This window comes from Schistocerca piceifrons, chromosome X (genome assembly GCF_021461385.2).
Source record: "Schistocerca piceifrons isolate TAMUIC-IGC-003096 chromosome X, iqSchPice1.1, whole genome shotgun sequence".
Taxonomy (NCBI): Eukaryota; Metazoa; Arthropoda; class Insecta; order Orthoptera; family Acrididae; genus Schistocerca; species Schistocerca piceifrons.
The window spans coordinates 491,221,030-491,239,954 of NC_060149.1; the positions used below are offsets into that span (position 1 = coordinate 491,221,030).

Below are 18,925 nucleotides of genomic sequence, written 5' to 3' on the forward strand. Positions count from 1 at the left end.
TGCTATAGAGATCCGGAATACACCCTGTGGGCACAAGAAGTACAGTTCCAAGAAACTTTAGTGTTTGTTATCATCATATGAAAGTGTTTCTGGATAAGTATTCTTTCCTACAAAGAAGTTGTTTTGATCCATTTTGGATTCATAAGAAGACAGTGAAGTGTAGCCTCAGAGAAATTGATATAAAATCAGTATTGAAAGTGAATCAGTGCATGGGACTTAACATGAAACCAGGACAAAAGTTATGTTCCAGGTGTGTTACACTGCTAAGAAATGAAGAATATCCCATGAAGACACACAAAGTTGGGAAAAGAGACAGGCCCAGCTATGGTAGAAGAAAACTATAAGAAGCTCAAATGGAATTAAAACACAAAATAGCTGACACACTAATGGTGGAAGAGGAAGAACTATCTGCTCCAAAGGAACAGAAATCATGCCAGAAATGCTCCGATTTGGACAAAATTGTGCATGATTTGAAAGAAAAATGTGCCATATCCACACACCAGGAAAAAGTAGCTATCCTTACCCTTGCACCTTCCAGTTGGTCTATTGACTACACTGCAAAGGAATTCAGTGTTTCTACGTGTATGGTAAAGCAAGCTAGGAAAATAGAAGAAACCCAAGGAGTGCTTCCACAACTTCAGCAGGCTCAGGGTAAGCAATTGAGTTCAGAAATAAAGGTACTAGTGTTGGAGTTTTATGAAAATAATGACTACAGCTGAATAATGCCTGGAAAAAAGACTGTGTAGTGGTGAAAATGGGAAATGTACGTGTACAGATGCAAAAAAGACTGTGGCTATGCAATATATCAGAACTATATGTAGAATTCAAGGAAAAGTGTCCCAATACCAAAGTAGGTTTATCATCTTTTTTCAATCTTCAGCCAAAATGGGTTGTGCCTGTTAGTACAAGGGGCACACACAATGTTTGTGTTTGTGAGACCCATCAGAATGCTAAGCTGATGTTTGCTGCTATAAAGGATTCTGGTCTGGATTACAAAGGTGCAATGAAGCTGCTAGTGTGTGACATCAGTTCCTACCAGTGCATGATACACAGGTGTGAAAAGTGTCCTGGTAAGGCAAATCTTGCAGAACACATGAATAACAAACTGTACGGTGAACTCCTTATTGATGACGATGAACTTGTTTCTTATAAACAATGGACACACATGGATTGCACAAGTCTTGAAACAATGCAAAGTACAGTGGAAGATTTTGTTGAAATGTGTTGTCAAAAAACGGACAAACTGATCACACACAGCTTTACAGCAACAGCACAATCAGCTTATCTCCAGTTTTGTAAGGCGAATTTGAAACAAGATGAACTTATAGTAATACTAGAATTTTCTGAAAATTATGCATTTACAGTTAAAGATGCCATCCAAGGATATAATTGGGACAACAGCCAAGCAACTCTCCAGCCATTTGTGATTTACTATAGAGGTGAATCAAGTGATGTGTCTGTCATGAACCTGTACGTTTTTAGTGACTGTTTCTAATTCATGATGCCATTGCAGTTCATGCCCACATTCGCACTGTCATGGCATATGTGAAAAACAAGCTGCCTCACATACATTTTGTGAAATACTTCAGTGATGGGGCAGCTAGTCAGTACAAAAACTGTAAAAATCTCAAAAATTTATGCATGCATTACTATAATTTTCAGATTCACACAGAATGGAATTTTTTTGCAACAAGTCATGGTAAAAATGTATGTGATGGTATTGGTGCTACCATTAAGTGCATGGCATCACGAGCTAGTCTGCAGCACCCTACAGAAGGTCACATTCTAACACCTCCTCAATTATTTACCTGGATACAGAAAAATATCTCTGGAATATAATCATTCTATGTTTCGAAAGATGAGGTGAAATCAGTCGAAGAGTTGCTAAAAAAGCAGACTAGAACACGTTAAAACTGTTGCAGGCACAAGGAGCCATCTTCACTTTTCTCCAGCGGACTCTGACAATGTGCAGATGAGCAGACTGTCCGGTTATAACTATAGGTTTATGCACAACATGTGTCGTCACAGCATGTCTGGCTCAGGATTCAGAAGCAAAAGCAGCAACATACAACCAGGTTGCTATGTTATTGCTGTTTATGATGACAAATGGTACTTAGGATGTGTTGCAGAGTGCTGTGAAGCAGAAGGTGATGCATTTGCGAACTTCATGGCACCAGCAGGACCAGCAAGATCATTTCATTGACCAAGTTTGACAGACAGGTGTTGGATGCCTTTTGAACATATTCTTATGACAGTTCCAGTTCCTACCACAGTGTCAGGAAGACAGTACAATTTGCCACTCAATGTACAGAGTACAGTAGCTAAAGTGTGGGAGAACTTCTGTTCGAAGCACAATCGACTGGTTTTTAGCAGTTAAGGTGCAGTAAACATTAAATATAGGTTGTGTTAATCTGTCTATATGTTGTTGCCTAGTGAGTAAAAAGTTGTGTGAGAGGATAAGAAGAGGCAGAACAGTTTATGATATGTTTTTACAAAATTGTGTTGTGGAACGATGGCCACATCACCAAATACATCTGTCAACTTCCATTGTACACAAATGTCTTTTAATAACATGCTGAAATTTGAGATATATATAATTATGGTCTACTCGTGCAGTGTGTGAAATTTGGCTTGGATACCACTTGTCCCTTTTGTGCTACCACACTTATAAAATCCATGTTTTTCCGGTAATTTTTCAAATTTTTGTATTTTCGTGTGCGTGTAACTCAGTTTTTGTGACTGATATGGGCATGAGGAGTTCTGTGTGTGTTTAGGCCACATTAAGCTTACCACAAAAAAAATGTATACCCTTTTTGAGTGAATTATATTTGGCATAGAGGGCACCTACAATCTGTACCATTTAACGTATTACATTTTTTAATCACATTTTGGAATTTTTTATTTTCCCTCAGAAATATGTTGTTGGTGTTTTGATTTATGGAGTGTGTTCTCTAAATGGATGTTATTGGGTTGTAAAAATTTCACTGGACTGTGTGGAATAGTTCCAAAGCTATTAAGACCTGAAGTTGGGTCTGAAGATAGATTGCCAGATGCGGGTTGCAATTTCCGGGTAATGCCGCCTTCTTTCACAAGTCATAATTCTGGAACTAATTGGCAGGGAAAACTAACACTTTGTACATGAGTGTTCCACACATGATAGAATTAGTGTACTGATTTTCAGTCAAATCTGAGACTATGAGCTGGAGGCCCTGGTTGAACTGACATGGAATGACCCAGAGGTCAATTCATGCACAAAATCCTGTACCGGGAACACTTTTGCAGTTATGGACAGCTGTGGAGGCAACATAATTCAGTATTTCTGTAGGGAACTTCCAATGATTTGTTGAGTCAACGCCATATTGAGTGGCTGCGCTACACCAGACAAAAGGAGGTCTGACATGATATTAGGAGGTATCCCATAATGTTTGTCACCTCAGTGTATGTACATTTATGATAGGCACTAGGGTACCTATTGTTATACTAAATATCAAAAGCAAACTAATTTATGAATGCTCTATCAAATATTCACATAGCATTTCACTTTTTAAAAACCGTTTATTTGTGAGGAACAAACCAAACTTTGCCATGGAGATTGTGCGTTACATGAAACATGTGAGTAGCAGTAGTTGTTTGGACTGGATCCATCTACACATTGCAAAATTGAAATGGCAAATAAATGCCGAGACACCAGAGAAAATGTGTGTGACAACACTTAGGAGATACATCTTAAAGTTGACAGCTCTCTCAGGCTGTTCACATACGTATTTGTGTACATGGAAGTTACAACATTAGAAAATTGCTACAAAATGGAAGGCCACTTGCAAATGATCATTGCTTTTAGCAGAGATTGGCATCTGACCCTCATCAGTCTAGCAAATATCTTCAAAATAAATATATGCAATTTAAGGTATGTACATACAAGGGTGTACTGAAAAGTAATGTCTCTTAATTTTTTATTTGAAAACTTTTAAAGCTTTTAAAATAAAGCAAACATTATTAACATTCTACATCTTTATTCTTCATATCTACCTATTTATTTCTCAATGTATTCAACCTGGTGACAAACTTGTTTCTACCAACAAGAGACTGGTGTGTAGTTTTAGAAATAGATGAAAATTGGGTGGAGCTGATTGATGGCAGTAACCCAAAACATCAGAGTATTGCAGATGTCAATGATTGTGTATGGTCTGGCATTATCACATTAAAGGAGAGGATGCTCCATGTGTGCACAAACTGTTTGAATTCGAAACTCGATTACGGCATGCTGTTTCTCATGCAGTGAAGTAGCTACGTTCCACACCACCATGTTACAAGTTGCAATTTGGAGCCCTCTAGTGGCAGAGGCTTGCAAATATGTAGACATGGAGAATTAAGATGCAGACTTTTAATAACTTTTGTTTTATTCAAAAAGCTTAAGAGTTTGCACATAAAAATTCAGAGGTGTTACTTTTCAGCGTGCTCTTGTAGCTGTATTTTTACATTACAAATAAAGATAAAATAATGAAAACTATTCTTCGTTTCAGCAACCGCCACACAGAAGATATGTTACATTTACTGATGGTACTGTCGGCAGCACTGCAGTTGTTTGGTGATAGTGAAACTCGTAACCCTATGCCTGAGATCTTCAGATGTTTGCGTGCAAATTATCCTCCACAAAAGCGGTCAACTGCTGTATCCACTGAGGGATTACAGGGCAATGGAGAGGGAGGTCAGCAGCAGCAACAGTATCAACAACAGAGTCAGCAACAGAAGAAACAGCGATGTGCTATTAAAAACAAGAAGCAAGAACAGGAGAAAGGAGGAGACAGCTCTGGGTCACAAAACATCATCTCACATCCAGATAATACATTTCCTGGCAGTGGTCACGCAGCAACAAGGGTAAGTGTGTGATGAATAATGTCATAACCATAATAAAGTAATATGTTATGGTAGTCTCCCATGACAGGAATTGAGTTACTTTGATAGAGGACAGTCTCTTCGCCAAGGCATGAGACAAACTATAATTTTGTGTTAGATTGCTACATAAAAGTAGAGTTCAGTATTGGTTGTTACATTTGTGAAGATATATATTAGACATATCCTTTTTCCAGTCTTCTATAGTGTTAGAGAATAGAACTTGTGTAGGCATCAGAAATGGTTTATGTACAGATACTACACACATCAATGTGTTGACTGAGATGTTTGTCATAAGCCTGTATTAGCATTTCTATCCACTCCACAAAACGACCACTGCCCATCTCTTGAACCATTTATTATAATGTGCAGGTGGGTTTAGGGGGGGAAGACTTCGAGATTTGAGTGCACTTGCAATGCGGACACACAAAACAAATTTCTAAGGATAAACTTGACAAGAAGCCTACAATGAGAACAACTCGAACAAGAAAAAACATTATTTTTTCAAAGCTTCATAACTTTATTTGATAGTTCTTTCCCATTATAAAATTGCAGAAAGATATGTGGTACTAATAAGCAAACAGTTTGGAAAATAATGATGTTAGAATATGATTCAGATGAAATGGAAGATGTATTGTAAAAATGAAGTACACTCAGTACCCACTTATAAAGGTTCGCCACAGACATTACTGCAAAGTGCTGACAAATGTCATTAGATCATCTAAAACGGTGCATTGTGCATGGGCATTGGGAAAAAAAGGCTGTTGGATTCTGCTTACAATGATAATGTGCAGGAGGTCAAGCAGTCAGCACTTGTGAGTGGGCATCCAGGGCTGCTGTTAAATGACAGAACAGAAAATTAGGTAAAATAAAGAGAATATATTTCAATATACAGAATACAAAGGGTGCACTTAAGGTCGGAAGTTACCAAGTGTAGGCCAGTCTAGGACGACGAACAACTAAATATGTGGGCAACGGATGGGGAGGCGGTTCATGTTAATTGATGTCAGTTGCCAGTCGTGAAATGCAGAGCCAGATGCTCTGCATCTCAAGAAAGACATCTGTTCTGCTCGAGGTCTGGATGACAAGAAAGAGAAGCAACTGTGTTCTGCACTGCAGAATCCTCCAGAGTCGACACAAGACCTGTACCTCACGCACGCTGTTGGCTAAAACTGCTGGCGTGAATTCGCTAGCAGTTTCAGCAGAGGGCTCAAGGCATCTCTTTTCGGCACCTTTAACTGGACAGAATTGCCTCAGTTCTGAAAGACAGGCAACTTGTGTCACATAGGCACAGCTGAAGTTTCTGTGGGAGAAAACTTGTAGAGATTTGACTGGGGCCTTTTAAATAAAAATTTTAAACCAATTCACTAAAATATTCCTTGACTGGCTGCCACTCTGTACAGCATTACACCAAGAGAATAGAAAACTCTCGGCACAAAATTAAAACTAAATGGTCATTTGTGAAAAAGGCATCAGGATAGAATGCGGGCACTCAAGATAATACACCACTTGTATGAGAATGAAACTGTTAGTGATCCACCAGAGTTGTAAAAAATATTTAATAATCACTTCCTGATGAGAGTTGCCAAGTTAAATCAAAATTTTATTGTTGAAGGTAAATATATGTGTGGAACTCATAAAAACTGTTGTTCTGAGAGAATTATATTGCATGTAACTTCAGGGAACAAATCAGGGTGACAATGAATCAGTTATTGAATCACTAAATAGTACAGAATCATGTGGTTATGATGAAATATCAATTAGGAGTACAAAGAACAATGCACCATATATTAATTCTGTATTCAGTTAGGTGTGGTCAGTTTCCTGACATGAGCAGCTGTAAAGAAATGCAACAGGCAGATGATATAAATCAGTAGCTGGTTGATGACTAGCTGGCACCACAGCCCTGCTCAATGCACAAAACAGAAATGGGAAACTGCTGTTTCTGTGTGCAACATAGAGAGTACTGCTTCATCTGAGCACCTTTTGATTGTACTTGGCATTTCAATATTAAGGATACATAGTAATAACTAATATGCTATCACATAATAATAATAATAATAATAATAATAATAATGAAAAATAATGAAAACCGCGAGACCTTGGATGACACAAGTCAAAATTGATCTGGAAAAAGCACATATAGATTCAGCGGACATCAGAGACAAAAGCGTCTATAGTAACAAAATACCAAGTGGGAGGTAATATCAGAGAAGACAGCACCTAAAGCCCAAAGACCAAAGTGAACTGAAGAAAGGAAGAGGCCCTTTAGCAAATGAATGAAAGAGTGCTGGAAGAATAGGAAGAACAAGTAGTCATAAATACTTTGTGTGATATGATAAAGGCATAATGTGTGTGTGTGTGTGTGTGTGTGTGTGTGTGTGTGTGTGTGTGTGTGTGTGTGTGTGTGGTAGTGATGGGTGAAAATATTCATAGCTGGGAGCTTGTAGCAATATAAAATGGGACTTTTTCAGCTTCCCGTACAAAGGTAATTCTCACAACCTGCTCATTCATTTTCACAAACCAATACAGAACTGCGTTCGAAGACACGACATAACTCAGACTGCGTGGCAACACAGGTGCCGTGTCATGGCAGTTGGTTAGCAACACATTACATTTACTGGTGAATCACTCTGCAGTCACTCATTCTGCAGAGCCCTATTTAACAACACAGAAAGTGATTCACAATTGACAATTTACCAACTCGCTTCAGCAATGTGTTTCATTTGGGTAGTGTAGTTTGCAGAGAGCCTTTGTGAAACTAATTTATAAAAATCTAAAAAGAGATCATGTAAGGAAAAAACTGGCCAATTTCTTTGCTATTAGTGTTGTCAAAAGTTTTTGAGAAAGTAAAATATAAGAATAATGGCACATCTCAGTGCACGTAATTTGTCAGATTCACAGTCTGGCTTCAGGAAAGAAACATACACAGAAAATGCAGTTAATTCTTTTGTGTGAGAGGCATCACAGATCTAGATGATAGGTTGAGGACAGTAGGTATTTTCGTTGATTTAACAAAAACATTTGGTTATGTGGATCATACATTACAGTTCCTGAAGTTGGAATTAGTAAAAAAGCTCAACAACGGTTTGCTGTCCACGACCATGTAAAGTGGGGTGTGTCACAGGGTTGTGCTCTGGGTCTGTAACTAAACATGATACATGATTCAAAACTTTTTTCTTTGTAATTGACAGAAGTCTTATTGTGAAAGACGTAGAAAGTAATGTAAATGATCTAGCTTATAGGATAGTCAGTAACATCAGCATGTGACTTTTCAGAGAGCAGATTAATGTCAACTGCAGTAAAGTACAATGCATACAGTTTCTGACATTGAACTCCTGGATAAGTGAAATTTTACTGTCATAAAGTGGTCAGTCAGTCACTAAAGCAGACCATTTAAAATTCTTGGGACAGAGAGTAGATGAAAAGCTTTCTTGGAAGTATCATATTCAGATTTGAGGAGAAACTTACACTATAAGAATAATCTCTGCTGTATTTGAAACTAAAAAGTCAAAGGTTTGTTTATTTTGTTTAGTTTCATTATGTTATGTCCTAAGGTATATTTTGGGGAAGCTCCATGCAGTCACCAAGAAATTTCTCTGTCGAGAAAAGAGTGGACAAACAGATCTGCAGTGTCGGTGAAATTTTTGTAGGCCTTTGTTCAAGTGTCTCTGAATGTATACTTTTTCGAAGGATTTATTGTTGACAGCATTGATTCATTCAGAAGTAATTGAAATATTCATTCATTCAATACTAAACAGAAAAACAATTTGTACTTGGATAGTAGTTCCTTGAGCTTTATAAATAAAATTACATACTGTTCAGCAGGTTTACTTTCAGTAGACTTCAGTAGGTCTGAAAAAATTGAGTGATAAACCACAAGTATTCAAATCTTAAGTTAAGGGTTTTTTGTGGTGTACTCTGAGTATTCTATACAGAAGTTCCTTGTTATAATTGAGATTTGTATTTGTAGTGTGTTATTTCTTAGTATACTCTTACTTTTTTAAAGTTTTTATTAATTATTTCGTTTCTTTTATTTGTAAATTTTCTAATCAGCAGTCTGTTAACTGATCATTGAATTGTTCCCTGACCAAGTAGATTTGGCTCACATGACCCACACAACCCAATAAATAAAAAAAAGTGAATGGCCTCTGTTGATTGCATCCTTGGTCAGGAAAGATCAATTCATTTATGGGATGTATATGGGCCCCAGTTGTGGCATGGTCATGTTTCCTTGGCAGCATTGATACTGTTGAGTAGGGCTGGCACAGTTGTAATATAGCTCTTGCAGTTTTGCCCTGTTGGGAGGTGTGCATATAGCCTCGGTTTTCATTTACTCTGTGTCCTGCATGCATACATATGAATAGAATTCTTACTTACATTAATGGAAGATAGAAATACATTGTTCACAAATTAGCTCTGTGATACTGCTGAACAGTGTGTGTGTGTGTGTGTGTGTGTGTGTGTGTGTGTGTGTGTGTGTTCCTGGACTGGTAGGCACTGTAGACACGTGGGTGTATAGGTTGTCAGTGTCAGCGTATCTGCACTCTCAGTGAGACAGTTATGGTTCTGGGTGCCAGCTAAAGTCACACAAGTTCAGGATTTAGATTGTGTGATAGCAATAATGCTAATCTCAAAAATTTTTTTGCTTGTGATACCTAAAGATGTACACTACTGCAAGGGCAACCACAACTGAAACACAGGAAGTGGTACTTGGGACAATGGTACAGTGATGTAGTCTCGTGCATTACTGATATACATGGTATCCCAGGAGGAATGGTCAGTATTCTGTGATATGATAGTAATGAATATTTGAAGCAAAAAGTCTATGAAACATGGGCTTTCGTATCTGGAACAGCAGTTGTGGCCAACAACCTAGAAAAACCGATCCAAGCACTGGCTTCCTGTAGCCATTACTGTGGCCCACATTGGTGATACAACTGTGCTTGCTCCGCACATGATGTGCGGTCTGTTTGCTGAGTGCCATCCGTAATGGGCAACAACAGGTTGATTTGTGGCACACTATTTCCTGTGTCTTGAAACCAGTGAATCGTAAGCCTGTCTCAGCACCTTCTTACTCAAGCTAGATTGCAATACAAGTCACTCACCTACTCAATTACACAGAATTCGTTTGCTGACCACAAACTGCATCTGGGAAACAAACCATTGGCAGCCTGGGTCACAGTTTTATTTGTTTATCAATCCCTAGTGTGTAATATGTTTGGTGACTGAGACACTGAACTTGGTGTGTCTGCATTTGTGTGGGAATTGCCAGGTGAGCTTATTAGTCCATAGTCAGACTGACTAAACTGTAATGCCTATCTTATTAGCTGCTAGGAACCTTCAGGCCAAGAAACTCTTTGAGTGTGACATGGTCCTTAACCACTTCAAAATTATATCTGTGAAGTAGCAGTGGAAATATTTTCTGTCATTTATTAGGTTCAGCATTTCTTTCTCCGAAGTGGTATAGGTCTGTTTGGATCTGTTAAGAGTTTGGATCTGTTAAGATACTGGGACACATAGGTAATTAGATGTTCCTTTCCATCCATTTCTTTTCTCAGCACACAACCCATGCATAATAAATGCTTGTGGCTTGACATAGGAAAATGCTTCATCAGTATGAATGTCTCCTTGCACTCTGTCATCCAGTGGTAATTCTCCCCGTTTCCCTTATGGGTGTGTCAGTGGTTACATGGTCTTTGCAAAGTCAGCCATGAACCTTCAGTAATAGTTTGCTAGAATAGTGAGGGACTACAGTTCCCTTATCATCCAGGATTGGGGGTCCTCCCACCACTTCTAGTAACTGATGGTCTGGTTGGATTCTCTCTTGCCTGATGACATGCCCGAGATACCTGACTTCATTGCCCGCAAAGTGTCATTTGGTTAAGCCGATGTGAGGTGTGGGGCTTTTAGTTGTTCCATTATGTTTTGTGTATGGGTGATATCTTCCTCTATGTTCTTGAAAAACACTATTATGTCATTCAGATACACCATTTATTGATTACGCTTCAAACCCCGTAATATGGTTTAGCAGCTGCTGGATTGTAGCTGATGAGTTTCTCAACCCAAAAGACATCCTGCAGTATTGCTAATGGCCTGAAAGGGACTGGGAAAGTGGATTTAGGTCAACCATGTGGTGCTATCTCCAACCAATGGTATCTGCTTTCTAGAGCCATAGTGACGAAATGTTGGCACTGCCCCAGATTCGCTACCATCTCTGTGTTGTAGGCAAAGGATACGCATCAGCTATTGCACATTGGTGTGTTACCACAGCTATAGTTGTCCAAAGAACTCAGTTCTTTGAGTTGGAACCACCCCAACAGATAGTCTCCGGTGACGATCACCTTAGTCGGGGAAGATCAGCATATTTATGGGTTGTGTATTGTCCTCAGTTCTGATGTGGTCAGCTTTCCTCACTGACGCTGACATTGTTGAATATAACTGGCATCTTACCTAAAAAATTGATAATTCTCAGGTACATTGAATGTACTGGAAAAGTCAGGTAATTTCGAGAGACTTAGGGTGGTGGTGGGGGGTGGGTGTGGGGAGGTTGATCTGTATGTTGATGGAAAGAAATATTCTAAGTTAGTTTGCTACAAATCAATCTTTTTGTTCCTGCTTTGAAGGCAGTTGGTTGTGGAGCTGCTTAAGAAAAGGTGAAGAAGGGTGTTAAATTGTTGTAATGCTTATCGCTCGATCTTGATTACCTCCAGACTCTGGGAATCTTCGTTATTATGTAAGGGTTCTAGGACTCCAGTTCTGTTTTCCATCACATGATTGCGAGTATGACAGAGACTAACTGAAGTGTGATATTTTGCCCATGGTTGTGAATTCGTCATTCAAACAAAAACAGAGGTGTGGTTTGTAATTACAAAAGATATAAATACGGATCCACATTTAAACACAGATGGTTTGTAAATCAGCATTTAATATTCATGCTTCAGACCTTTTTTGTTTTACTGGTTTCAGTGGAAAAGAGTAATTTCATTACTTTCTCAGTGTCATTCTTCAAGCTGACGAATGCTGTATTGTTAAGAGCATCCATATTGCAAACATGATGTGTTGTCATCAAAGTATATTGATAGTACATACCAGTGACAACAGTTCAACATGTGCTCCTGCTAGAATTTCTCATATACTTGAATTTAGCACACAGTGCCACGGCTTGCCGTGGAATTCATATGAATGACAGCAACAGTGATTGGAGATGAATTCCACTGTATGCAAGACACAGTTTTATAGTTTTGTTTTCACTCAGACATGTTTCGGCACTTTTTGTGCTATTTTCAGAGGCTTTATTTGTTTTTCTTTCGGCAAAATTGTTGTTACATGTCAACTTCTTATGTGTGTGTGTTATGGATCTTCGGCACAGAGTATTTACATTTGTAAAAGGAGTGATTATTGTCAAATATTTTACATTAGTTTGTGTGCAGTACAGAGTTGAGACATAAATCACTTAGTTGAGGCATTTGAAGTTGTTCATTTATGATATGTCTCAAGGCTTTAGTTGGAAATAAAGTGGATATATCATTTGTTTACATACCCTTCATGAAACTAGTGGTTGTTTATGCTGGTAGCTTTAACTCTACTACACAATCTACAGCTTGTCAACTGCAAACAACATAATATTTTTTTCCTTCTGTTTATTGTTCATTTTCAACTTAGAATCGCTATGGATTGGGTTATTTAGTGTGTTACTTACAGTTTTTGATATGGTGTTTGCCCCCCACCCCCACCCACCCACCCTTCCTTGTTCGTGTCAACTTAACATACTTATTTCTTTCAGTTACAAATAGATTTTGTTAAGATTTGTTTGCCAAGCACAGAGTTTCTACCACCATTACTTGTTGTTATGGCTGTGTGTTCATTATTTGTTTTGTGGCATGTTAGTTTGGGATGTGGTGTGCAGATCTGAAGTGTTGTTGCCATTTGTGATGTTTTGCTTGTGTGTGAGTGGAAGGGGGGGGGGGGAAGGAGAGGAGATGGTGGCTGTCAGGGGGTGGGGGTGGGGGGGGGGGGGAGCAGTGAATGAGGGAGTAAAGTTCTGTTGTGGCAAAGAGGGTTTTATTGCACAGTGATGTGTATTCATCTTGTACTTTCCTTTCTTAAGCTTTTAATTTTTGGGTGTTATAATTTTCTTTGATTGTTAATTTTTGATGTAGGCTGTTAAAAGTTTTAAGAATCTTTAAATCAGTTTCTATGTTTCTTGGTGGTGATTGTGTGCTGTTAGGTGACAAGCAAATCTGGGTGGGAGCTATTACTTTTGAGTGCTCAAAGATGTTCTGCGTATTTGGTTCTGAAATCCCTGCATGTTTGACCCACATATACAGATTGACAGCAATTGCAATTTAGGTGATGTGTACCAGGCTGGCTGTATTTGTCAATGTTGGTGGTAGTTCTTCTACATCTATTCTGTATTGTGTTGGTTGTTCAGTATGCTATGAGAGTTCTTCTTTCTTTAGTTTATTGCCTACCCTGTGTGTAACTTTGTTGTTGTAAGTCATTACATGTCATTTGTTGCTTACACACTGTTGATTTGTTGTGTGTGTGTGTGTGTGTGTGTGTGTTTGTGAAAATTGTTTCTTTCTGTGATATCTGTAACTTTCTTTGGTATTGGTTTGTTGTACTGCTTGTTAATTCTGTGATGTTGTTGCTTTGGATGAGTTCTGATGTTTTGTCAGAGTATTCCTTTTCTTTTATGAGTAAAATTTAATTGCTTTTGTCAATTTCTAACAATGGCATTTTCCTGCATTAATTTTTTTCTGTAGGTTTTTCTCCGGTTACCATTATGTTTTCCTTTATGATGATTTTGTCCACTATTATTGTGTGTTTTATTTTCTTAGCAGCTAATTCTCTTGCTAGATTTGCATTGGATTCAGGTGCGTTCAGTCTTTTTCATTGCTTTATCATATGTTCGATTTCTGTTTTGACCTTCTTTGGGACACCATTGATTTTATCTTATGTTTTGGAAGCCTTTTCAAGCAGGTTGCTTACTTGTTCAGGTTAATTTGTGTGTGTTTGATTAATCACTCTTCTGTGAAAGATGTGTGCATTATTTTGACGATGTAATTGATGGGCATTTGTGTGATGTACCATTTTGGTGAGTTTCTTTTGTTGGATTATCTGTTTTATTTCTATTACAGTATTTGTTTATGTTATAACCCTGTGCATTTATTCACTAAAATTGTGGATATGCTACATGATTTGCTAGTATATGAGAGAGAGAGAGAGAGAGAGAGAGAGAGAGAGAGAGAGAGAGAGAGAGAGAGATTTCTTGTTTTATCCACACATGATTTGGCTTTACATTTTTTCCTGTTGTGCTGCAGATGACATGCTTTTTACAGTTATGGTTACATGGCTGGGTATTATTTTATAGGTGAAACATGCTTTGTTAAATTTTGTATTAAGTATTGTTTTTGAAGTTTGAAGTTTGATGGTTGTGGAATTTGTTGAAGAGCCACAAAGACAATATCTGTCTGGTGTAGAAAGAACTGCAACATTCACAGGATGATTATGTGAAGGTGGTTTGATAATTCTAGTAAGAAAAAGGGAAAAATGTTCATTTCATAAACATTTTACTTTACTTCTTGACATTATTTCCTTTAAGGAATGTACACTTAGTCCAGTGATCCTCCAGCTTTTTTATCCCATTTCCCATTGGAAAAATAGGTTCTGTCAAACTCTGCAAAATGCTCGTTGACTGCAACTATCACTTCCTTATTTGATGAAAATTTCTTCCCAGCAAGCCAAAGTCATTTGGGACTAAGTCTGGTGAATAGGCTGGATGAGGAACCAACTCAAAGCCCAATTCATGCACTTTCACCATTATCCCTGATGTGTGACGTGCATTATCCTGGCGAAACAGCACTTTTTTTTTTGCATACCAACCCTGGTCTTTTTTCACTCAACGCAAGTTTCGAATGATCCATCAGTGAAGCATAATAGGGTTCACTTATTGTTCTGCTTTTTCCAAAGTAATCTATGAGGTATTCTTGGGAATTAAAAAAAAAAAAAATTGCCGTCACCTTACTAGCTGACAAAGTGGTCTTTGCTTTCTTCGTTGCACTTTCACCACCTTTGTGCATTGTTTTAACTGCCATTTTGACTCTGGTGTGTCATGATGGTTCCAGGTTTCATCAACTGTCACGGATCGCCGAAAAAATCTTGAAGATTGTGATTAAACACCACTAGACATTATGCTGAAATGTGCCAGATGCGCGTTTGGTCAACTGTGAACAATCGTGCCATATATCTCGCATGCAGCTTCTTCATAGCCAGATCTCCGCGCAGGATATTATGCACTCACTCAATTAAGATATCCACAGTCTCAGCAGTCTCACAAATTTCTATTTGGTGGTTTTGCATTACCATGTCATGAATTTTGTCAGTTGCTTCCTTTGTAGTGACCTCAACTAGATGGCTAGAGCATTCTTCATTTTCAGTGTGTGTCCTACAATGTTTAAATTCAATAGTCCAAAAGTAAATGGTCTTCAATGATGGTGCAGAGTCTGTGTGAACTTCATCCAATTCTGTTTTGATTTGTATGGCAGCCCAACCCTTCAAACTAACATGTTTAATAACAGTATGAAACTTGGTTTTCTCCATTTCAGTCGCAGTTAACACACTGATCAATTCAGATGGCTGTCAACAATGAACTGTATGCTGTACATTGTATACAATCTTTGGATTAATCAAGCTTACCAACCATTAAGGTCCTACAGAACTGTTCCATTTGACCACCAAACACCGTAGTAGCAACAATGATATTCCAGATTTCAATTTATCTCCAATTATGTTCTTACAAATTATTGTTTCTGAAGGCTATTTATTGAACAACCAAAAAATCACCAGTTACTGTATACAATGCCTGAGAAAAAAAGTGAAACACCTGGAAATGGAGGAGGAAATGAAATGAAACATCATGGAGTTGGGATGGTCATCATGATCACCACCACTGCCACATCATCATCTTCAGCCAATTTAATCACTTGCTGTTTATTTTAGTTTTCATATGGCAACAACAGCAGACATTGACAAGTACATAAAGTTTAATTTTATGTGTATATCTAGTTAAGTATTTACATATACTTTTACTTCTTGGCACAAATTGTATACATATATTTTTTAAATTGTGAAAATTACGAACTTGATATTACTGACTGCTTTGACTGATATAATTGCAAGTTAATAAAGGCAGATACATTTAATCATAGTTCAATATCTAATGATTGAAGCCAACTAACAGCAGAGGGAGTAGCATTCATAAAGTCACTATATGGTCCAGGATACTTTCTCTGAGGACAGTCTCTAACAATATGTTGAACAGTGTTCTTGGGCCCCACAATCACAGGCTGGAGAATCTCGGAGTCCTCACTTGTGCATCATAGCATTGCACCTGGCGTGGCCAGTTCTTATTCTGTTCAGCCTTGGCCACTCCCTTCTCTGCAGATGAAATCCTAGTAGGCTGGCAGTTGGGTCTCGCATACCTCGATGAGCTACTGGTGCAGCATTCCACCTCTTGTGCCACTCTTCGTTAACATTGAACTTCTTATCGTTCCTTCCATTATGCCACAGTGGATTGCAAGATCTTAAGCGGTCTGGGTGAGAGTTGTTTAAGACTGTATGAATTGGGAGGTCTCGTGGGTAGTCGGGGTGGAGTAGTTTCCTACATTCTCAATCGATTGCTTCTTGGCGTCGTAATCCATGTGGTGGGAGGTTGCTGATGGTGTGCAGCCAGGGGATCGGGATGGATTTTAATGTGCCTGTAATAATCCTCATTGACTCTTTCAGGTGTACGTCCAGCTTCCTTGTGTGGGCAATATGTTGCCACACTGGTGCACAGTATTCGGCAACTGGGTGTACCAGCATAAGTATTGTAGTATTAGAGTCGATGTGTCAGCACCCCATGTTGTACCAGCTAGTTTATTTACAATGTTGTTTTGGGTCTTTAATTTTTGGCTTGTTTTTCCAAGTGTTTTGTATATGTCAGAGACCGATCTAGTGTGACACCAAGGTATTTAGGCTGGAAATTATGTCTAACCTTTTGTTGGCAGAAGTTGACATTCAACTGCTGGTTTGCAATTCTGTTGTTTAGATGGAATGCACAGACTTCTGTCTTTGCTGTATTTGAATGGAGTTTCCGTACTTTGTAGTATGTGTTGAGAATTTCTAAGTCTCTAGGTAATATAGCTTTCTCCTTCTTCAAGTGTGCTGGTTTGAAGGGCTATTGCAAGGTTGTCGGCATAGCAAAACTTTGCGCTAGCAAGGTTTGGCATGTCACTGGTATACAGATTGAAAAGTAGGGGTGCTAGGACGGACCCTTGGGGAGCCCATTTTTCAAGATAAATGACTTGCTCTGTTTTTGTCCAATGCTAACCTTGAAGTAGCGGTTGGTTAACATATTTCCCACAAGTGTCGTAAGTTTCTTACTTGGGACATGCTTTTTTAAGCAGGAGTCCATCTAGCCACACAGTGTCATATGCTGCTGACAGATCAATAAAGGCCACTGATGTCTTTAGTTTCTTTTGGAATCCAGCCTCAATGTAGGATGTTGAGGCTAGGACCTGCTCACAGCAGCTCCGCTTGGTTCTGAACCCAGCTTGATATGTTGGGATTATGTTGTTTATTATTCCTTGTATTCTGTTATGGATGAGTCATTCCAGTAGTTTGAAGCAAGCAGTCAGCAATTCATTTGGCCGGTAACTTGAGGGGTCATGTACTGACTTCAAAGATTTGAGGATTGCTGATATGTGTGTGATCTTGAACTGTTGAGGCACCCTTCTGGTCTTGAGTATATCATTGTAGAACTTCTTCAGCCAAGTTCTTCCATGTTCCCCTATGTGTTTTATAAATTCAGGAAATATGCCATTCAGTTCTGCGGCTTTTCTCATTTTCAATGTTTTGATGGCTTGCTGATAGGGCTCATCTGAATTAACATGCAGCATAAGATCCCAGCAGGTTCTTCTATTTCTGTCTATCTTGAGCTTTCTGTTGCCAATTCAATGTAAATGTCTTTCGTAAGTCTCACAACACCACTCCAAACACAGCGATTTACATTGTAGCTTTTATGTATTTTATTTTACATCTATAGTTGCATAAGATCAAATTGATGAACAAATATCCAAGGTCATGGAATGTGTCAGTACATGAAATTACTACATAAAAGTAATAACAGATAAAGTAAAATGTTCATGAACCCAAAAAAAGACAAGCCATAAGTTTACATAAACACACATCAGCTTAATTTTTCAAGGAACTCCTTGACAGACTGGGAGTGACGCATGAGGAAACTCTTCAGTTTTGATTTGAAAGCATGTGGATTACTGCTTAGTCATTCTCCACACTGTTGATAATGACCTTTTGCTGTCTGTTGTTAAAGTAAGAGGTGAACCAACTGTGAGCTACTCCCTGTATTCCATAATGGCCCAACTTCATGAGCAGTATTTTGTGATCAACACAGTCAGATGCCTGGTGTTAACGGTAACATACTTGTGAAACAGCTATTTTGTAGTTCGGCTGCTATTAGCCTCCAGCCAACCTGTAGGGAAGTCCATTAATTGTTCTCAGATGGTACACAGGTGTGAAAGGGTTATGATGTGCTCAGTTCTTATTATGGCTATCCTCGTGTGTGGTAGTCAGATGTGGTCAACTGGAACTGTGATTGCAAGTATGCTTGCCCTCAGATTTGTACAGAGTCACAACATCGAGCTACTGTCGCATCCAAATGCCCCATAAATCTGGATATTTCACTATTTGATCAACAGGCCAAATGGAGACCCACAATGAGGTCCCTTTCAAACTCTGTTGGGTGGTGATAATGGTGACTTATACAGTTACGCTGCATCTGAATGTCCTTCACAGTTGTTACTCAACATCTTACATGTTTCAAACAACTTACATATGCTACCAGGTCTGGTAACAGTACTACATTTGAACAACACTAGTGCACTCTGGTGGCCATTAAGAGTGATGAGAGAGGGCAGTGCCCTATCTGGATGGAGAAGGAGTGGTATGGACAGAAGAGAGAAGGGAA

The 18,925-nt window shown here is 38.6% G+C and overlaps 1 protein-coding gene across 3 annotated transcripts in view; it reads left to right on the forward strand.

Annotated features, from left to right (window-relative positions):
* LOC124722958 overlaps positions 1-18,925 on the forward strand; it is a 192,789-nt gene that overhangs the window by 128,397 nt on the left and 45,467 nt on the right. For all 3 annotated transcript variants that reach the window (XM_047248125.1, XM_047248126.1, XM_047248127.1), the window contains one exon: positions 4,524-4,878. In XM_047248125.1, the coding sequence (XP_047104081.1) occupies positions 4,524-4,878 (355 nt within the window). The remainder of the gene's footprint in view (positions 1-4,523; positions 4,879-18,925) is intronic.